General features: G+C 43.1%; 1 protein-coding gene across 3 annotated transcripts in view; it reads right to left on the bottom strand.

Moving 5' to 3' along the window:
- LOC105465496 (solute carrier family 35 member F1) overlaps positions 1–18,459 on the bottom strand; it is a 404,409-nt gene extending 385,950 nt beyond the window's left edge. The window contains exon 1 of one of the 3 annotated variants that reach the window (XM_011713944.3): positions 17,782–18,459. In XM_011713944.3, the coding sequence (XP_011712246.1) occupies positions 17,782–17,957 (176 nt within the window). In that variant the 5' untranslated portion in view covers positions 17,958–18,459. Of the gene's footprint in view, positions 1–3,969; positions 3,987–17,781 lie in introns of those variants that run through there. The other 2 variants (XM_071096363.1, XM_011713946.3) reach the window with 2 other exon arrangements.
- Positions 18,460–18,811: the final 352 nt, after the last annotated feature.

Here is an 18,811-nt window from a genome sequence, read left to right as displayed (position 1 = left end):
TAATGAAAGTCCGGTGATAGGACAAGTTCTAAGCATGTTGCACTGCAGTCAGACCTGTCCTAATGTCCAATGTCCCATGTCCTAAAGATGCCTTCAAGTAATGCTCCCATCCTTCTCTGTGACTGATTTCAGCTCTTAAAGGGAAAGCAATCAAGTTGATTACTAAAATAATAACTGATTAACGAAATTAAAATATACTTAACGATATAGCAAAATTGAACTTGTACTCCATGAATATATACAAATAAAAATATATGTATACTTGAGATCAGGGACCTAACCTTATACTTGTTTGTATCTGCTAACCACATTTAGGACTACACTGTCCTTAAAGTAACATGCAAATGATATAAATCTAATTTTGTTTAATTTTCCCAGGGTGATGAATATAAAGAAGAAATTTAATGCAGATTAATATCTAACTGGTAGAACTTGTTTAGGAACATATTTATGAATGACAATAAGAAAATGTTGTTCTCCCTTCTCCTTGCTTACTCTGAGCTGGGACTACCTAACTACCATACAACTCTCTTAGCTTGTCTTCCCCAGCCTACCCTAAGCACACCACTAATTGATTAAACAAGTGTTATCTCCTCCAACCACTCTTGGTAGTGGAATATACCAGGCAATGGAAATTTCTTTTAGAAAAAAAGTACTTTGTAGACTCTGGCCTTTACATGCTTGCTCAATAGCAACTAAAAAGGAAGAGAATCCTTGGATCTTAATTCCAGTGAACAGCTTTCTAGCTGTGACAATAAAGATGACAATTTGGCAAAGAAATCTTTTTTTGTTGTTGTCTTAATTCACCAAGCCAAGGCTTAATCAATTGCAAGTCCAGTACACCAGTTTACTCTACCTACATTCCCATTTACATTTTTTTATAATCACTATTTTCTTTGACAATTGATATCCAAAATGAACAATCTCACACCCATTGCTACAAATGCATTAAAATGGTGTTTTTCTTCTGCCATTGTGGAAGGCATGTTTTCAGGTTGCAATTAACTTTGGGGCCAGGGAAGTAATAATTTGGGTCTCTTTGCATTGGACACAAATGAGTTCATTTATCAGTCTAAGAGTTGCAAATGATCAATTTTCTAAAACCAGTGCAAGCAAGCACCTCATTGCCTATACTTCTTTAGGCTTGAAACCGCCCAGCTTTCACTAAGGAAGGTCAATCCAAAAGGCATGTATCCCATTAGGGGCAGGAAATAGATGGGAAGCAACAAGGAGAAATTTTTTATATAAAATAGAAGAATTTTGCCTGAAAGGCACTACATTCACACAAACTGTTAGAACAGGTAAAAAAGAGTAAAATCTGAAATCCAAGCCACAGTACTTATTGTCACCTGGAACTGAAGTGTTATAACGAAGCCATATATGGCTCAGGGACATGGGGGGAACCCCTTATGGGGTGACTGTTCTACAGGTGCATTCACACTTCCAAATATAGCTAGCTCTTGGGTAATTCTACACCGAATGCTTCTATTTTTCTTAGGTGGTATCAATTCAGTGTGACTCCAAAATAGAAATGAAGCACTTTAAAAATGAATCATTCTTCTTGAACTAACTCTTGAGCTCTTCCTCCCAAAAAACATGGTAAAAAAAAAAAGTTGGGGGGCTATCATCAATTAAGTGGAAGGCTATCCTCTACCTATCCATCTAAGTGTGTGTGTATATGTGTGTGTGTGTCAAAGAGAAATAGAGCAAGACACAAAAGGAGGTGCAGATAGACGAACAAAGACTCATTACAAATAATATTTCATATACATTTGAGAAATAACATATATAATATATATAATATTTATATTATAAATTTAAATATTTATATATCCCCCACGAATATTCAGAAAGGAAATATAGGACACAAAAGGTCACAATATCATGGATCGATGATCTTCATCTGTCTATTTTATCTGCGAACTTATATTTCCAGAGACAGTTATGACCCCAGACTTTATAATGCAATCTAGAGGCAGCATTTAAGGGTGGCTGGAGGGGCTCCGGTTACCCAGTCTTTTCATTAGCAGATGGATCAGTACGAGTAAACATACTCTTTGTAAATCCTGCGCTGTGTTCTTGATAGGCAAACACGATTTCAAGACAATCCCCCCGACCCAGCTGCCACTCAATGGGTTCTCTAACTCCTCCCATCTAGCAATCTTGGAGCCATCTCTGAATGAAATAACCAGAACATGAATTTCATTCCAGCACTCACTGGGAGGTGGTCGTTTTTGTTTGGTTGGTTGTGACGTTTCAGACTTTCTCCGCAAGTAGTTAAAAACTGACTTGCACTAGTTCCAAGGACAGATTATCTCCTGTTGGATGGGCTTGAAGGCCGTTCCCCGAGCTTGGCAGTTGTAGAGGAAAAACGGTTCATTTCGCGAAGCTGCAAAGGTCCTTTCCAGCTCTGACCCCACACACCCCGCGGAACACTTGCCCCCGTCCCGTCCTCTGTCGTCTGAGCGCCCCCCCACCCCGCCTCCTGGCGCCCTCTTTTCCAGCCACCACCCAGCCCCGAGGCTCGCGCACGCCCTCCCCGTCCACCCACGTTCCGAGGGTCTACGGGGCTATCTGTGGAGGGCAGGGCCCCTCTCTAAGAGCGCAGTGTTTCCCCGGCCTGCAGCAGGATCCAGATAGGGACAGAGACTCCAGCCAGCCCCAGGAACCCGGCATCACAAAGAGCTCCACTGAGCCCGCTGGCATCTGGGCTTCCCCTCATTAGCACATTAAAGCGGCTCTGTCCCTTCCCTCTGAGCCGCTCTGTCCATCCCGCTGCCTGCCTCTGTGGAGCCTTTTAGGCCCACGCTCGTTTTGTAATCTCCCCAGTTCAAGAGGCACTAACCCTTTCCTGAAGCCTGTCAAACTCTCTTTCAGGAACCACAGGTACCGCGGAGCTCCTGGACTGAGAGGCACAATTAGACAGCAGAACATATGCCAGTGCTGAAATCGCCTTCCCAAGAGGAGGCTTGCTATATACTTTCCATAAATACATAGATTTATACTTTTATTAAATATATATACATTTATACTTTCTATTATATATATTTATAATTTAAATGCACATATATATAAACAAACACAAACACATTGAAGTAAACAGCCCAGTGCCCTAGTTCATAGATCGGTGGGTTTCACTTCAGACACTGACTGACAAGGCTCATGACAACAACGACAGGGGCAGAGTAGGTACTGTGCATCAAAGTCACTGCGAGCCGAGGAAGCCAGTCAGCATTTATCACAGGCCGGATGACAGCGCAAAGCCGCGAGAACCCAGGCTCTGCTTTTAATTTTGTTACCAGGATAACAATTACATGGTGCTTGGCAGCTTTCCAAGCCCTCTCCCAGATGTTACTGCATGTAAAAATCCCAAACATCCAATGGGAAATGAAAAAGTAGGATTATTTTAACCAGTTTACAAATCAGAGAATTGAAACCCCCAAAAGTTAAGTTGTTTTCCTGAAACAAAACATACGACACAGGCTAAAGGGGACACCATCACTCCAGTGGCCCAGGCGCAAAACCTGGAAGTGATTGCTAAGTCACATCTCATCACCAGGTGTGATGGCTCATGGCTGTAATTCCAATACTCTGGGAGTCCAAGGTCAGAACATCACGTGAACCCAGTCCAAGACCAGCCTGGGGAACATAGCAAGACCAACATCTCTACCAAAAAAAAATTAAAGATTAGCCCAGCATGGTGGTGTACACCCGTAGTCTTACCTACTCGGGAGGCTGAGGCGGGAAGATCACTTGAGGCCAGGAGTTTGAGTCTGCAGTGAGCTATGATCACACCACTGCACTCCAGACTGGGTGATGGTGTGAAACTTTGTCTCTTAAAAAAATATATTTTAAAATTATCTTAATTCCCTCTTCTCTCTCTCTCTCATACCCCACTCCCCAATGCAATCAGAACCCAAATCCTACTGAGCCCCCTCAAATATGCACTGCCCCACTATCCTCACTTACATGATGATGGTTCTGGCTTCTTGGGCACAGATCTGAGTTCATCTTTTCCAAGGCAGCAGATTCTAAACAGCAGTAGCTTCTTTCTGCTCATCACACTCCATACTGAATCCCCACCACAAATGTCATATTTACGCATAACACTTCTTTAGTATATTTCCTTTCTTACTCTTCAAAATGACTGTTTCCCACTTCTCTTTGTACAACCATCCTACACACCTCCCCCACCAACTAGCATCTTCGTTCACTATTGATAGCCTTGCCTCAGAGTTCACAGAGAAAGATAAGCCACCAGAGAGGAACTGCCTATTATTCCCACCACAAAATCATGGAATCTACCAAATTATCTTCATTTACACCCCCCATTCTCAGCGTCTCCTCTGTATTATGGACAGTGTCCTGGTCCTCTCAAAGACTAGCTCCTCCCCACCATGCTTTGAATTCTACCATCTAAGCCTTCTCAAGGTTTCCTCCTTCCTTCATCCCACTCCTTCCTGCGATTTTTCCCTCTTCACTACATCATTCTCATCAGCACACAGACCTGTTGTATTATCTCTTCTATTAAAAGACTTTCCCTACACTCTATTCCTTGTTAGGACAACATTTCTCAAAAGTCATATTCTGAACACCTCCACCTCACATTCCCTCCCAAACCATTCCATCCACGTTTCCATCTGCACCACTCCTCTGACCCTGTGGTTGTCACAGCCCCAGGGTTCCCTGTGTTGCCAAACCACTGGTCATTTCTCTGCCCTTTCCTCAATTACTCTCAGCACAGTGGACTGCTTATTGCCTCCTTCTGGAAATGCCTTCTTCTCTTGGCTTCTGGACACCATACTCTCCTGGTTTCCTTCCTACTTCAGATCCTGCCTTCTCCAGTTCCTTCGCTGAGTTCTTCCTCTGTGTTTGACTCTGAGGGTTAGTGTGCCCCCCATATTGCTCTTGGTACCCCTCTTTCCCTCTATCTACATATGCATCCAGGACTTACGATCCCCAAATCCAAATTCCAAGCTCTGACTTCTCCCCAGAATTCCACACTCCAGCTTTCTTTTGACCTTTCCACTATACCTATCTAACTTTACTTGCCAAAATAAACTATTTAATTCCTACCAACAAACATGTTCCTCTCCAAGTCTTTTTCACCTTAGAAAATGGCACCATCACTCACCCAATTGCTCAAGCCCAAAAAACTGGAAATGTTTCTTTATTCCTGTCCCTCAGCTGCCCCATCAAATCACTCGTCCAGTCCTGTGTACTCCACGTCCCAGTGCAAACCACTCCAGATTACAACCACTTGTCTCCACTTCTGTTGCTACAGGCCAGCCAGCTTCCAACATCTCTTTCATCCAGTAGCTATGTACTTCTCCCGCAATCCGTTCTCCAACAGCAGCCAGAGTGGTCTTTTCAAAACATTAGCCAGACAACTCCTCTGCTTAAAATCTTCCACTTGTTCCCCAGCCCATTTAGAACTGACACCTGCCTCCCTCTCTGATCTCCTCACTTACGCTCTCCTGTTTCCTGCTCTCCAGCCTCCCTTTCTTTCACATCATTATGCAGGCTTGTTTCATCGTAGCTTCTCTGCCTGGAATGACCTTCCCCCAGAACCTCCAATGGCCATTTCCTTTTGGCGATTCTAATCTTAGCTTCAGTGTCATCAGAAGAGAGAGAGAGGACTGACCAGCCAAATTAAAGTACTCCCTCTTCCCTCTCTGTCACATCACCCCACTTTGATTCTCTGCGTATTATTTGCCACTGTTGGATACTTTTTTCATGTTTTCATTGTCTGCCTCTCTTGTAGAATGTAGTCTCCATGAGAGTGGAGGTCTTTTCTCTTTTGTTTCCCAAAGTATCCCTAACAGCTAGATTGTGCCTCTCACCTGACTCGGTAATTCTTTGTTAAATGGCTGAGGGGCTCCTGGTCTGTGCTCCTCAGAGCTTGAGATGAAGCTGTATCAGTGGTCTGGCCACTCATGTTGGGACCCCAGGCAACCCTGACCCACCTTCCTGTCACCCAAACACAGAATGTGACCTCCTTAACTGTGTGATCTCTGAAAAGTCATACTCCCCACTTACTGCCCATTCTACAGACCTGGGCTGCTGCTCTGTACTCCTCACTTCTAAATAGTTTCCCTGCCTCACATTCCAGGGCATCCCTTTAAGGCAAGGTGCCCCAGCTGAAGACCAGGCCATTTTGCTGGGGCCTTGATACTTAATGTAACTACTGTCAGCCTTACTCTACTGCTTCCACATCATCACCTTATAGGTATAGATTTTCAGCGTCATGACTAGTACCAACCTGATGCCCCCACAATGAGGAACACCCCCCACCAATCCATGATTAGATGCACTCCCAGAATCCAAATTCACTCTTACTTCCACTGGGATATCTGGCTGGCACCAGTGCTTCTCAAACATTCTGTCATAAAATATCCATTTTTTAACAATTCATTGAAGATAATACTTTTATGAAATACAATAAAAATCAATTATGAGAAAAAAATGAAATGAAAAAAACAAAAACCGAAATACAAGACCCAATTGTTTAATATTAGGACAAAAAAACATAAAAGTGCTCTGTTAAACTGCTATAGCTATTTCTAAACACTTACTTCCAATTTCTGTTCTCATCACAGTCTGGCCACACAGTCTGTAGTCCAGCAGGAGTCCATAGCCCACAGTCTGAATAGCTGGCTGCTGTCCTCCCAGCAGCCTCTAGCTCACTCAGCACCCTAGGCCCCAGAGAGCAGATCTCTGTCCTGTAGTGGCTTTCAATAACCTTTCAACAAACAAGTATTAAATACCCACTATTTGACAAGCACTGCTGAGTGCCTTCTCAAAAATAATCAAATCTTCTTTTACCTGATCTGGTCCAGATTCTGTTCAAATCAGAGCACTTCCCTCTCCATCCTGGCTGCCTCCACCCCACTTAGACTCACCTTTCTTCCCCTCTAAATGACTGCAGTAGCCTCCTAACTGATCCCCAAACTCTGGTCCTTTCCTTCTCCTTTGTCCTATAGATTTTCCCACAGAGTATCGTATTTGGGCACCTCTCTGATCATGTCATTTCTCTACTCAATAACCTAAAATAACCTAGTAAGTCTAACTGCTTATTAGAGCATCTAAGACTTTCCATTATCTGATCTCATCCTACAATCTAGCCTTAATTCCCTTTTCTTCCCTTTATATTGACGCATCCTACAGTATTGTCAAACTAGACACTTAATTCTCCCCCAATCTCTTACTTCCATGAATGGCTCATCCTGTCTCACCTCCCCCTCCCTGTACATATTCCTTTCCTGCCCATCTTTCATTGCCAAGGACAAATGTCATCCCTGATCCCTCCTGACCTTTCTCCAGCCTAGCATGGTCTCTCCTTCCTCTGTGGTTTTATAAAAGCACTTAGCTGTATCACCACATAAATTTGTTTCCTTATCTAGAAAGGGAGGAAAAGACTAATCTTTGTTATTAGAAGAATAACATACAATATAATGTTTTATAATATAAAGTATATGCCTTATAAGGTAAAATTTGAGAACTTGAGTCATTGTCTAAATGCTAACTTTAACTCAAACATCTCAAACACTCTCATTAGGTTGTATCAAATTATATATAAAAGTCCAGTCCTTCCACCAACTTCTTGTTATGCTCTTGCATATTTTAAATTTCTCCATCTGCAATGCACAAACATATCCCCAAGCCCCCACAAAGTTGCCTATGCACTGCCAGTACATTAATATTTTCAGAAAATTCTATTTTCTTGAGTTATATGGCAAGGACCTTCATAGGTTCACCCTGAACAGAAGAATGGGATTCAAATCTGTTCTCCTTTTCCTTCTAGCATTCTGAGGCTGGATGAACATTAATAGCTGTTTCTTTTTAAAAAATATTTAAGCCCTAAGTGAAACAAACTCAATGGTATTCATCAAAAAAGGTCTGCTTCTTGAATCTATGTAGACGTTGAGTAATTTTATCATGTTTCAGTCTTCTACCTGGGCAGTTTTCCTAAAAGTGAAACAACTAATTTATGGGGATTTTTTGTCAGATCAACTTGAAAACCTCATTTTTGAAACTACATCATTTTGAGAGGTATATCTTATCTTTATTTCTATTTTATTTAAATTGCCCCTTTGATGGGTTATATTGAAAGGGTAATAACAGAAACTCCACCAATGGCACCCAGAGGCCATACCAGCCATTGTGATCCAGCAGTGCCCAACATATAATAGTCACTCAATAAACACTCATTGAATAAAATTCTCCCTGGATGAATGAATCAATGAATGAGAGAAGGAGATCTATCTTACAGGACAGATCAGAGTACTTTGTGCTTTTTCAGAGTCAGGTATGATCACAAATTGCAGCCCTGTCACTCTAAATCTGTATATAATTAGTATGATTTGGTTTTAAAAATCTATTCAATGTTTGTTCAGTTATAGTAGGTTTCTCTAATTATTTTTTTAAAATGGAACGTATTAGGAATTGGTGGCTTATAATCTCAGAACTTGCAAAACTATATTTAAGGGCTTGTTTTTTTAATCCTCAGAGAGGCACATAGTAAATATTCTTGTGACAAAGTTTAGAATTTAAATTCAATAGAAACTCTCTCTCAATGTCCAAGTTTCCTACTTGGACATTGATTTTATGTAGGCTTGCTTCAAACTCTTCTGTGTATATCCTTAATGCTCTTTGGTTTATATTTCAAAAGGGTTTCAGAAATTTGAAAATAAATCTGAAGAAAATAAATCTAAATATAAGTTGGAAATCAGTTCATTCTAAATCAAATGAATGGATGAGTCAGAATATATACACGTATATATGTGTGTGTATATATACATGCAGATAGAGAGAGAGAGAGAGAGAGAGAGAGAGAGAGAGATAGACAGATAGATAGACAGAATTTTTTTGTTTGGTTTTTTGGGGGATTTTTTTGAGATGAAGTTTCACTCTGTTGCCCAGGCTGGAATGCAGTAGCATGATCTCGGCTCACTGCAACATCTGCCTCCTGGGTTCAAGTGGTTCTCGTGTCTCAGCCTCCCAAGTAGCTGGGACTAGAGGTGCATGCCACTATGCCCAGATAATTTTTGTATTTTTAGTAGAGATGGGGTTTCGCCATGTTGGCCAGGTTGGTCTCAAACTCCTGACCTCAGGTGACTCTCCCACCTTGGCCTCCCAAATGCTGAGATTACAGTTGTGAGCCACCACCCCTGGCTGAAAAAATATTTTTAAAACTTAAATTATAATATAATTCAAAAAAATATACTCATGTTGCCACTAACTGAGTTGCCACTAACATTTTTTCAAGAAAATACTTCCTAAAGAATATCTATTGTTATTGTTTTCTTTGACATTTCTTGTGAAATTTCTTCTTAACTACTGTACATTCAAGGAGGCCCTGTATAATTCCAAAGTGTCAGAACAAAGTTAATACGGATTGCATATTGAACAGCTCATTTACATGATCCCAACATCTCAACATTTGGAAGCATTTATTTAGGCATTATGTGTAACAATTCACGATGCAGAAAAGGCTTTTGACAAAATTCAACAGCCCTTCATGCTAAAAACGCTCAATAAATTCGGTATTGATGGAACGTACCTCAAAATCATAAGAGCTATTTATGACAAACCCACAGCCAATATCATACTGAATGGGCAAAAACTGGAAAAATTCCCTTTGAAAATTGGCACAAGACAGGGATGCCCTCTCTCACCACTCCTATTCAACATAGTGTTGGAAGTTCTGGCTAGGGCAATCAGGCAAGAGAAAGAAATCAAGGGTATTCAGTTAGGAAAAGAAGAAGTCAAATTGTCCCTGTTTGCAGATGACATGATTGTATATTTAGAAAACCCCATTGTCTCAGCCCAAAATCTCCTTAAGCTGATAAGCAACTTCAGCAAAGTCTCAGGATACAAAATTAATGTGCAAAAATCACAAGCATTCTTATACACCAGTAACAGACAAACAGAGAGCCAAATCAGGAATGAACTTCCATTCACAATTGCTTCAAAGAGAATCAAATACCTAGGAATCCAACTTACAAGGGATGTAAAGGACCTCTTCAAGGAGAACTACAAACCACTGCTCAGTGAAATAAAAGAGGACACAAACAAATGGAAGAACATACCATGCTCATGGATAGTAAGAATCAATATCGTGAAAATGGCCATACTGCCCAAGGTAATTTATAGATTCAATGCCATCCCCATCAAGCTACCAATGAGTTTCTTCACAGAATTGGAAAAAACTGCTTTAAAGTTCATATGGAACCAAAAAAGAGCCCGCATCTCCAAGACAATCCTAAGTCAAAAGAACAAAGCTGGAGGCATCACGCTACCTGACCTCAAACTATACTACAAGGCTACAGTAACCAAAACAGCATGGTACTGGTACCAAAACAGAGATATAGACCAATGGAACAGAACAGAGTCCTCAGAAATAATACCACACATCTACAGCCATCTGATCTTTGACAAACCTGAGAGAAACAAGAAATGGGGAAAGGATTCCCTATTTAATAAATGGTGCTGGGAAAATTGGCTAGCCATAAGTAGAAAGCTGAAACTGGATCCTTTCCTTACTCCTTATACGAAAATTAATTCAAGATGGATTAGAGACTTAAATGTTAGACCTAATACCATAAAAATCCTAGAGGAAAACCTAGGTAGTACCATTCAGGACATAGGCATGGGCAAAGACTTCATGTCTAAAACACCAAAAGCAACGGCAGCAAAAGCCAAAATTGACAAATGGGATCTCATTAAACTAAAGAGCTTCTGCACAGCAAAAGAAACTACCATCAGAGTGAACAGGCAACCTACAGAATGGGAGAAAATTTTTGCAATCTACTCATCTGACAAAGGGCTAATATCCAGAACCTACAAAGAACTCAAACAAATTTACAAGAAAAAAACAAACAACCCCATCAAAAAGTGGGCAAAGGATATGAACAGACATTTCTCAAAAGAAGACATTCCTACAGCCAACAGACACATGAAAAAATGCTCATCATCACTGGCCATCAGAGAAATGCAAATCAAAACCACAATGAGATACCATCTCACACCAGTTGGAATGGCGATTATTAAAAAGTCAGGAAACAACAGGTGCTGGAGAGGATGTGGAGAAATAGGAACACTTTTACACTGTTGGTGGGATTGTAAACTAGTTCAACCATTATGGAAAACAGTATGGAGATTCCTCAAGGATCTAGAACTAGAAGTACCATATGACCCAGCCATCCCATTACTGGGTATATACCCAAAGGATTATAAATTATGCTGCTATACAGACACATGCACACGTATGTTTATTGCAGCACTATTCACAATAGCAAAGACTTGGAATCAACCCAAATGTCCATCAGTGACAGATTGGATTAAGAAAATGTGGCATATATACACCATGGAATACTATGCCGCCATCAAAAAGGATGAGTTTGTGTCCTTTGTAGGGACATGGATGCAGCTGGAAACCATCATTCTTAGCAAACTATCACAAGAACAGAAAACCAAACACCGCATGTTCTCACTCATAGGTGGGAACTGAACAATGAGATCACTTGGACTCAGGAAGGGGAACATCACACACCGGGGCCTATCATGGGGAGGGGGGAGGGGGGAGGGAGTGCATTGGGAGTTATACCTGATGTAAATGACAAGTTGATGGGTGCAGCACACCAACATGGCACAAGTATACATATGTAACAAACCTGCACGTTATGCACATGTACCCTACAACTTAAAGTATAGTAATAATTAATTAATTAATTAATTAATTAAAAAAAACAATTCAGATTATGAATTACAACGTTCATTCTAAATAGTGATACACATGTCAAGTTTCCCAGTTAGATTTTGAGGTTTTGGCCCAAGAATAACGTTTCATCACATGTGTGTCTTCCATAAGAGGGTTCAGCACACAGTTACTGCTTAAGAATAAATGAATATAGACCTGTATATGTTCATGTTACCATTAAGAAATATGCCCAATATTCATAGGGTTTTTTCCATACATCTACTGAAGTCTGACTTCCTAAGCATACTTCTTGAGAAGCATAATCAAGAATTAATGTATTTGAACAATGTACAGTGAATACTCATTGGCCTGAACGCAAATGAACAAGCAAGCTAAACTAAAATCTGGTGATGGTACTTTCACATGCTGCATATTATTTTTATGAGAAATGGCAACTAAATAATAAAACATCTCTTGCATTACATAACTTTAGAGCTATATGAGCTATATGAGCAGCAGCTCAGTTGCCTATACCTTCTACATCTATAGATGTGTACAGTGAAAACAGACATCGATTAGGATGCCCCTAAGACACTGACAGATTTTGAGAAAGTAAAAGTTCAAAGAAAATCACACAAAGACAAGAATATTTTAATACACGTTACTTACCTGAAAATGCATCATCTTTATCTGAGGTAATACAAATATTCCTTTAATGTGAACATTAGTTTCTCCAAGCACTGGGCATAAATACAAGTATACTGGGATAATCTTTTATTTTTATAATTTTGTCCTTTTAGTTAAAAATAAATGCATCCTTCAGACATCCTTTATTTACTATTAATCTTAGAAAAGCCTGTTTTTTTTTTTTTTTGTTTTTTTTTTTTTTGAGATGGAGTCTCGCTCTGTCACCCAGGCTGGAGTGCAGTGGCCGGATCTAAGCTCACTGCAAGCTCCGCCTTCCGGGTTTATGCCATTCTCCTGCCTCAGCCTCCCGAGTAGCTGGGACTACAGGCGCCCGCCACCTCGCCCAGCTAGTTTTTTTGTATTTTTTAGTAGAGACGGGGTTTCACCATGTTAGCCAGGATGGTCTCGATCTCGTGACCTTATGATCCGCCCGTCTCGGCCTCCCAAAGTGCTGGGATTACAGGCTTGAGCCACTGCGCCCGGCGAAAAAAGCCTGTTTTTAATCACACCACCCAGTTCCACTTGGAATATTTTGTATGAATCAACCTCATTACTAGCTGATCTTCCCCTTATCATTTTGACATGTGTTAGAAGCAGCAGCTTGAGGAAGAGTTTCACCATTAATTTCCTAACAAAAGCCTTCTCACTTGATAAGAAAGGATCATCTAAATTATATGTTTCCACTAACTGTATGGAATACCTAGAGTTCAGTCATATCCATTGGTTCATGATGTTCTGTCCACCTTACTTAATGACTCAGAAAGGCTATGTCCACATATTGTCCCATTTTACACAGTAAGTTTCCTACTTGGACATTGATTTTATGTAGGCTTGCTTCAAACTCTTCTGTGTATATCCTTAATGCTCTTTGGTTTATATCTCAAAAAGGTTTCAGAAATTTGAAAATAAATCTGAAGAAAATAAATCTAAATATAAGTTGGAAATCAGTTCATTCTAAATCAAATGAATGGATGAGTCAGAATCAGTAGTGACTCCATTCTAATGATTAAACATTCCCACCATAAGACTCAAAGAGGCAGAAACCTCTTTATAATTTGAGACAACCCACTGTATGTCTTAATGGGAAGAAAGTGTATCAAAACTAGAAATTCACAGATATTTCTGTTAACAACTGAAAATAATACGTGGGAAAAGATAAATAAAAGCACACATATGCAAAACACAAAACAAGCTATCACTCATTTCTCAAAAACATTTCATTAAGAAATCATTTAGAGTAGAAAATCTTCAGGCACTTTAATATGTAGGTCAGTAGCTACTCCTATATGTGTCGAAGAAATCTACCTGATCAGCAGTTTCTTTGAGAGGGTCATCAACTGTTGCCCTTGAAGTATTTTCTTTTTCTCGTTTTCTGCTTGCCTGTGGCAGGGTAATGTATACTATATTATGCTAAGAAATAAGGGAAGGCCAGGCACAGTGGCTCATGCCTGCAATTCCAGCGCTTTGGAAGGCCAAGGTGGGAGTGTGACTTGAGGCCTGGAGTTTGAGGCCAGCCTGGGAAACAGAACGAGGCCTCGTTTCTACTAAAAATTTAAAAATTTAAAAAAAAAAAAAAAAAAGCCAGGTATGGTGGTGTGCACCTGTATTCCCAGCTACTTGGGAGGCTGAGGTGGGAGAATCGCTTGAGCCCAGGAAGTCAAGGCTGCAATAAGTTGTGATCATGGCATTGCAGTCCAGCCTGGACAACAGACTAAGATCCTGCCAGAAGGAGGGAAGGAGGGAAGGAAGGAAGGAAGGAAGGAAGGAAGGAAGGAAGGAAGGAAGGAAGGAAGGAGGGAGGGAGGGAGGGAGGGAGGGAGGGAGGGGGGGAGGGGGGAGGGAGGGAGGGGGGAGGGAGGGAGGGGGGGAGGGGGGGAGGGAGGGGGGAAATGTGAAGAAGACTTTGCTGTATTTTTTCCTTGTTTGAATCAATACATTGATTGTTTCACAACTTTGAATATTAAAGGAGTAGTAATTATTCCAGCATTTAAATTGTCTTATATTTCTTGCATCCCTTTGCCAAAACAATTTTGAGTATACCAGGGGAAAAAATGTGACATCCCATTAATTATTTTAAAAAATTATCTAGTGCCTCCTCTTTCACCAAGTCTTGAATATAATTACATTCTAATCTAACTGTTTCACAGAAAGGGAGTAGTCAACCAATGAGATGCCCCAATTGTTGTGTACAAAATGCAGCAATCCAGCTTGACAAGCCTTTCGAGTAAGGGGAGAGGCTATGGAGTATACTAAGGAAATAAAATGATGCAGAATACTGTAAGGCAGATTTTATTAAGGTAACACTATATTTCATTCTAAGCTTCTTGAGAGCAAGAAGTACCTTTAATTAATTATTGATGAGCAATTCTCTCTTTAACTCTCCCTGGGTAGACAGGATATAGGTAACATATGTGTTTGCAATTCTTCCTCTGGGTTGTCAGATAGCTGTTCCTGTAGACTGTGACCAATGGCAGGCAATTCGCCAGGCTTGCCTTGCTCACAGTCTAATATTTCTCATCCCATTGCACCATTCTGTGTCTCAGCGTTACCCCTCTGGCCCAGTGGGACGCTAAGAGCTGACAGTGGTACAGCCCCCATTTCAGTCACTGAAGAGACTAGCCCTACCAGCCCACAGCAATAGCATGTTGCTAACTATATATTTGCATGTCAAAAGTTGGAGGGATATTTTTTATATTGGCTCCTAGCTTCCCGATTTGGAACAACTTTCTGCTAAGAGCTCAGTTGCCGCATGCCAAGGGTAGAAGAAAGAAGACAAATGAAGACAATGAGTGGACAGGGCAATGTGGGTGAAGTATTCAGGAAGGAGGAAGAGGAAAAGAAGAAAGCAAAAAAAGAGAAAGTAAGCAGATCGTGAGTTCTTAGAAAATTGACAAAGATGCTTATGATTAGGCCCCAGTAGGCCTGCCTGATATCCATTACTGACTAGTCCAACACATCATGAGGGTTCAAACCAGATGGGAGCCACATCCAAGCACTCTGCAGAATCTCAAAAATTCACTCTCCCTCATACTCTTACGACCTAGAGTCTAATCACTCTATAGCCACTATTAAGGCTCTCATTGACATAATTATGGCACAAAAGTGAAGCTCATCAGCATGCTAAATAAATTACGCCATTGAGATTTTAAAACTTGCTCAGATTTTTCAGTCTCCTTACTAAAAATGTTCTTTCTTGAAACAAATAGTTTGTTCTTATCCTTTAAGGATAAGGAAAAGCCAGTTACTCAATACAAAATATTATATTGAAAATTCTGAATAACTTTGAAAGACAAATAAATAAGTAAATAATTGTTTTAGCTTAAGTCTAAAGGCTACAACCCTAGGGTTCCATTCATGGTTGTATACCTGAGACGAAATGCCGTCAACCCAACATAAGTGTAAGTTCCTCCTGTATACACTGGGACTAGTACAACTCATGTCACAGATCGCTGAAGGTTTAATGAAACACAAGGTTCTACCCATAACGTAGCATGACTTCAACTTCATTTGCCTATGTTTATTCCACAGACTTACCTTGGAAAACAAAAATGAGTTGAATACATTAATTCATGTAGATCTTTATACTTTTCCAAGTCTTTTCTTCAGCATTATTTAATTCTCAAAATCATGGTAGGGAAGTAAGACAAGTACCGTATTATTAAACACAATTTACAATGAAGAAACCAAAACCAAGTAGATAAATGGCTCTGCTGCAAACCACTTGTCTAGCTACTGGCCAAGGTATGATGACAACATACCCCTCACTCCTACCTCAGTGATCTTGTTTTTCTGGGCTCTATGATTCATTACATATCAAGAAATAACCTACATGGAATCAACAGTAACTTATAATTTAGCAAAGAGAAAACTGAACAAAATATTACATCAATATTTTCTGGTTTGATGAGAAAAAATAATAATTAAAAATATATTATGCTTAAAATTTTAAACAGCCAATGACAAGGTATTTGCAATTCAAAAAAAAAAAAACCCACAGGTATTCGTTAAAAAAACACAAAACCCACATAGTATGTACTGAGCCAGCGTCTTCTTGATTTATTCTACTTTATCTTTTGGAAGGTGGTATTCTCAGCTACAAATCAAAGACTTAGTTCTATTACCAACTCGTGTCTCCCGTCAGAGTGAATTTCTTCTTGTTTGATAATAAATGGAAATCTACAGAAGTACCCACAAATAAACTAACACACGCATTAATTCTTCACCAGGGATTCTTGAATGGTTCGGGATTTGATATGACTAAATTAAACTATACTCCCCAAATAAGGATATTTCTCAAGATTCTATTTCTGTACATAGTTTGTACTCCCACCAGAGCTTTAAGACCCAGACAGTTCGGTGTGAATTCGTTGGGAATCTCTGCTACCCAACACAGTGCCGCACAGAAACCTGTATGAACAGAGTGACTGGAAGAGTTACCTCTACAGATGCATCGAAAGGCACCCACGCACCCAAATTAAAAAAAAAAACACAAAACACATTCCCTATAGAATTTTTTTAATGTGTCAGCTGGTCAACCGTTTCAAGTTATTTAAGTAGAAAAAGTCCCTTTCACATTACAGTTGAGTCAGAGGTGCCCGAGGTACCCCCATTTTCACGTCAACCCAGGTCCTCATCCTAAAACGTCCTGGTCCTGAATCCACTACGCAGATTCCAGCACTGGAGGCGCCGGAGATCGGCACCCGCCCCCTTCGGCTTGGGTGCTTCGGAATAACTGGGCGCCGCCGGCTCACACACTGCCTGCAATGTTTTGCACTTTGCCTGGGTCTGTTCCAGGCCTCTAGCCCTCTCTTCGCTGCTCCCAGCCAGAAAGAGTCCGAGGGGCGACTAGAGCGTCAGGCTGGAGAAGTGGGTTCCCTCCGCCTGCTAGGCTGTCACGGCGACCCCATCCCCGCCCCGCAAGGGGTCGAATCCGCTGGGCGGGGTGGGGCGGGGTACAGCACGAGGCCCGGGACTTCCACGCCGTCTCCGCAGCCCCGCGCCTCCCTCCTCCGCCCTGGCTGGGTCCCCGCGTCCCCTCGACCACCGAGCGCAAAGCCGGGGTGCGAGAGGGAAAGGGAAGTGAGGCGGCACGCGTGTGGAGGGTGTGAGTGCGGATACACATACAGGGCGACTAGGTACGAAATACCCCGCCTCTCACCGAACTCCCTCCTCGGACCAGCGGCAGCTCCACCACTCCAGGGCTCCCTGCGCCGGGACAAAGCTGCCGCGGCCTCTCCACGACCGCGGAGCGCGTCGTCGCCCGATCTCCTCAGTCTCCCCCGGCCGCAACCCCGTCCCAAAGGACCCGTGGGCCGCCTGAGGGATGGAGGGGACCCGGAGTCGGGCGCCCGCAGCCCCTGCCCCCCGCGCCCTCGCCCGGCGCCGCGGCTCACCTGTTCAGCACTTTGCGGATCCTCTGGCGCACGCCAGCCCGGGAGGAGGCGGATAGGCTCCCGCTGCCGCCGCCGCTGCCCTCGGCCGGCAGGTTCTCGATGGTGGTCACCACATGGTTCGGCGGGGCTGGCGGCGGCGGCTGCAGCTGCTGCTGCGGCTGCTCAGGGGGGATCATCGCGGTGGAGGCTGAGGCGCGGCGGCGATCAGAACGCAGCCGGGCGCATCGTGCGCCGGCTCCGGGCCCGGGAACGCGCAGAGGACCCGGCCGGGCGGCCGCGGCCCGGGAGGCGGTGCTGCCTGCTAAGCGGTGAGGCGGGGAGGCACCCGAGGCTACGGCCGCCGCCGCCCAGCCCGCCACTCACTCCTCTGCAGTCGCAGTGCGCGAACCCTCGCGCCGGTGCCGCCGCCGCCGCCCGCCCCGGCTCTTTCCTAGCCGCGTCCCCAAGTCCTGGCCCGCCCCGCGAAGTGGCTGCGAAGGGTGTCGCGCGGGGGCGCGAAGCTGCCGGTCGGCTCGGTGGAAGGAGTCCCGGCTTCGCCTTGTTTCCTCGTGCCCAGGTCTCCTCGGGGCGCACGGCGGCAGTTGTGCTGGCGCCGCCTCAGCCTGTACCCCGCTCGCTCGGAAAGCTGCCGTCTGTGTCTCACGGAGTGAGAGACCGAGAGTGAACCCGGAGAGCCGGGCGGGGGCGCCGCGGCGGCGGCGGCGGCGGCGGCGGCGGCGGCGGAGGCTGAGCGGGGCGCGGGCGGGGGACTTACTCGCTCTCCTCTCGCCAGAGGGCGCTGCCGAGGTGCCTTGTTGCCCCCGACCCTCTACTACCCAGTCCACAGAGGCCCATGGTCTAGGTTGTGGTGATTGTTCTGGTTTGGGTGCTTTTTAGGGGGACAAGGGGGCTGGGAATAGATCCTCCCTGTGGAGTTGGCGGGGATTCCTCTTTTCTGCCCAAGCGCCGCGGAATCCAGCACCACAGCCTGGGACAGCGGCAGGACGCCGAGACAGGTGCCGACCCTGGATTAGAAACCCAAACCGAAAAT

The sequence above is a fragment of the Macaca nemestrina genome, chromosome 5 (assembly GCF_043159975.1).
Source record: "Macaca nemestrina isolate mMacNem1 chromosome 5, mMacNem.hap1, whole genome shotgun sequence".
NCBI lineage: Eukaryota > Metazoa > Chordata > Mammalia > Primates > Cercopithecidae > Macaca > Macaca nemestrina.
Note: the sequence above shows the minus strand (reverse complement) of the source record. Positions and strands in the feature narration are given on the sequence as shown.